Source organism: Protobothrops mucrosquamatus, unplaced genomic scaffold, assembly GCF_001527695.2.
Source record: "Protobothrops mucrosquamatus isolate PMUCROS unplaced genomic scaffold, P.Mucros_1.0 scaffold352, whole genome shotgun sequence".
Classification (NCBI taxonomy): domain Eukaryota; kingdom Metazoa; phylum Chordata; class Lepidosauria; order Squamata; family Viperidae; genus Protobothrops; species Protobothrops mucrosquamatus.
This window is the reverse complement of record NW_015386687.1, coordinates 943,754-946,755: the sequence shown is the minus strand read 5'-3', so window position 1 is coordinate 946,755 and position 3,002 is coordinate 943,754. Positions and strand designations below refer to the sequence as shown.

The 3,002-nt window shown below is 47.4% G+C and overlaps 1 protein-coding gene across 1 annotated transcript in view; it reads right to left on the bottom strand.

Moving 5' to 3' along the window:
* PNPLA6 (patatin like phospholipase domain containing 6) overlaps nt 1–1,833 on the bottom strand; it is a 54,915-nt gene extending 53,082 nt beyond the window's left edge. The window contains exons 1-2 of the mRNA XM_015815591.2: nt 1,746–1,833; nt 1,549–1,631 (exon numbers count right to left, since the gene is read on the bottom strand). Of these exons, the coding sequence (XP_015671077.2) occupies nt 1,549–1,557 (9 nt within the window). The 5' untranslated portion in view covers nt 1,558–1,631; nt 1,746–1,833. The remainder of the gene's footprint in view (nt 1–1,548; nt 1,632–1,745) is intronic.
* Between the last annotated feature and the right edge of the window lie 1,169 nt (nt 1,834–3,002).

The window sequence follows — 3,002 nt, the reverse complement described above, 5'->3', positions numbered from 1 at the left end:
GATGCTTGGCAACCGATTCTTATTTATGATGATCACATTGTTCCAGGGTCATGTGATCACCTTTTGCAACCTTGTGACAAGCAAAGTTAGTGGGGAAACCAGATTCACTGAACAGCCATGTTACTAATTTAATCTCTCTCCTTCTTTCTTTCTCTCTCTCCCTCTCTTTCTTTCTCTCTCCCTTTCTCTTTCCCTCTCTCTTTCTTTCTCCCTCTCTCTTTCTCTCTCCCTTTCTCTCCCTGTCACCCTTTCTTTTTCTCTCTCCCTCTCCCTCCTTCTTTCTCTCTCTCTCTCTCCCTGTCTCCCTCTTTCTCTCTCCCTTTCTCCCTCTTCACTTTCTCTCTCTCCCTCTCTCTATTTCTCTCTCCCTCTCAAAGATCCTTAAAATCCTTAAAGGTTATGCTTGGGCGGAAGACTTTTTCTTTTACAGATGGGGCGGGTGGGCCTGACATTCGCGCGCAGGCAGGACCCCACCGCTTCCCCATCGCCCTCCACGCCAGCCGGCTCCGTCTCCAGACCTCCCAGCTGACAGGCGCAGGTCTGGGGGTCGCCAGCTGACGGGCGCAGTAGTTCGGCGCTGCAGCGTCCTCCCCTTCACCCTCCGCACCGGCCAAAGCGTTGCCTGACGTTCTAGCTGATAGGCGCAGGTCCGGGGGTCGCCAGCTGACGGGCGCAGGAGGTAGGCGCCACCGCGGCCTCCCAACCGCTTGCTTCTTCGGTTGGAGCAGTTGCAAGGGTTAGGGCCGAAGAAGCAAGCGGCTGGGAGGCCGCGGCGGCGCCTACCTCCTGCGCCCGTCAGCTGGCGATCCCCGGACCTGTGCCTGTCAGCCGGAACGTCAGGCAACGCTTTGGCCGGTGCGGAGGGCGAAGCGGAGGCCGCTGCAGCGCCGAACTCCTGCGCCCATCAGCTGGTGACCCCCGGACCTGCGCCCGTCAGCTGGGAGGTCTGGAGACGGAGACGGCTGGCGTGGAGGGCGATGGGGAAGCGGTGGCTCAGCAGGCGGGGTCCTGCCTACACGCGAATGTCAGGCCCACCCGCCCCATCTGTAAAAGAAAAAGTCTTCCACCCAAGCATAACACAGAGGCTTGAGACACGGAGGCGCGGGACGCGGAGCGGCGCGGTGGGAGGCGGCAGGACGGGGGGAGGGGTTACCTGCATCCTGCCAGCCGAACTCTGGAAGCCTGCCTGAATACCCGTATTTTCCGGCGTATAAGACGACTGGGCGTATAAGACGACCCCCGACTTTTGAGAAGATTTTTAGGGTTTAGAAAGTCATCTTATACGCCGGAAAATACGGTATTCTTCCTTTTTGAAGGTAATTTAGTAGCTATAAGACAAACACCAATGGTGAAAAAATGGTCCTTGTCCAGGATTAAAAAAGGATACTTTTTCTAAACAAACAAGAGTGCACTGCTGTCAAATTCAAATTCCAAAGAGCCTGATATATAAAATCTGCTCCCGAAAGACTGCATCACGCAGTGTGCCCTTCAAAGTAGTTGGGCATATCATTTACATGCTCATTCTTGGTACTCTGATTTTTTTATTACCTTACGCATAATCTTCCGTCCATAAAATAATACTTTATCCCGCTTGCGAAATCGATATTTTGGTTGCTCTTGAGCCTGAACCTCTGTAGGGAAGTAAAAAAAGAGACTAGGAATCCAGCAGGATAGGACCAGATTAAACTAAATAAAAAGATATCCTGTGGGACATGGCTTCTCTTCATCATTAAAAGAGAACTTACTCTGAAGATGAAATCGGTGGATCAATATCAGTACCAAAGCAGAAACAAGCAACACCGAAAGCCCAGCTCCTATCACAACTCCCAACACCTGTGGAGAAAAATTGATTTCCAATTGATATGAAGCCTATGGTTATCAGAAACATTCCAGATAACAGTTTTATTAGAGAGACATTCTGGGTGCCTCCATCATACTTTGTGGAGACCAGATGAAGAGACTCTGCTGTTCTGGGCCTACTCATAGCAGATTCCAGCCTTGTGAAGCCACCAGGATTTGAATTTACACTTTACTGACCAAAAGATTACAAAGAGGATTTTTGTCACAGACTAATTAAAATGGACTATGGGCCAAATTGCTTCTAGGCAAGGAATTTGGAGGCTGGATTCAAAAAGAATTCAATTGCTTGACATATCCAGTAGTCCCAAAGATACAAAAGTTCCAACCCAGGATAGCAAATTTAGCTGTATCTAATTCCTGCACAGGAGCAATAAGCTTAGAATCTGTATTTGAGAATCAGTGCAAAACTAATTGCAAAGTATGGAGCTCATCCAGCTTGAACTACTATGCCATTCTGGTGTCTGATTAGAAATATATCTCCCTTTCAAGTAATAGCAATGAACCAAAAAAGACTGGCTAGACTTATCTGAAGGGCTTTAAACTAAAACTGAGGGGGAGGATGACAAATCTTTAGGACCTAATCCCAAGCATAAATCCCAAGACAACCAATCAAACAAGGAGGTAGAGAAGGATGGGAAGGAAGAAAAACTAGAAAGCATACCCAGGGACAGCTATAAAGGATTCAGATGCCTATATACCAATGCTCAAAGTTTGGGGAACAAACTAGTACACGAGGGCAGATATGATATAGTTGCCATTACCGAAACTTGGTGGAGTGAAACTCATGACTGGAATTTACTGATGGAAGGATACAAAATATTCAAAAGAAACAGACCTAACAAAAGAGGAGGTGGAGTTGCATTATATGTAAGAGATCACTACATCTCTACAGAAATGCACAAAAACAAGGATGAAAACCACCTAGAATGCTTATGGGTCGATATAAAAGGAAAAAGGAATGACATTGCCATAGGTGTATACTACAGGCCACTCAACCAAGCACAAGAAATAGATGAGGTTTTTGCTGATCAGTTAGCAAAATATATATGTGTAGGAAACACACCACATTAGTAATGGGGGACTTTAACTACTCTGACATCAACAGGGAGACAAACTCTGCATCAAGTGGGAGATCAAGCAGG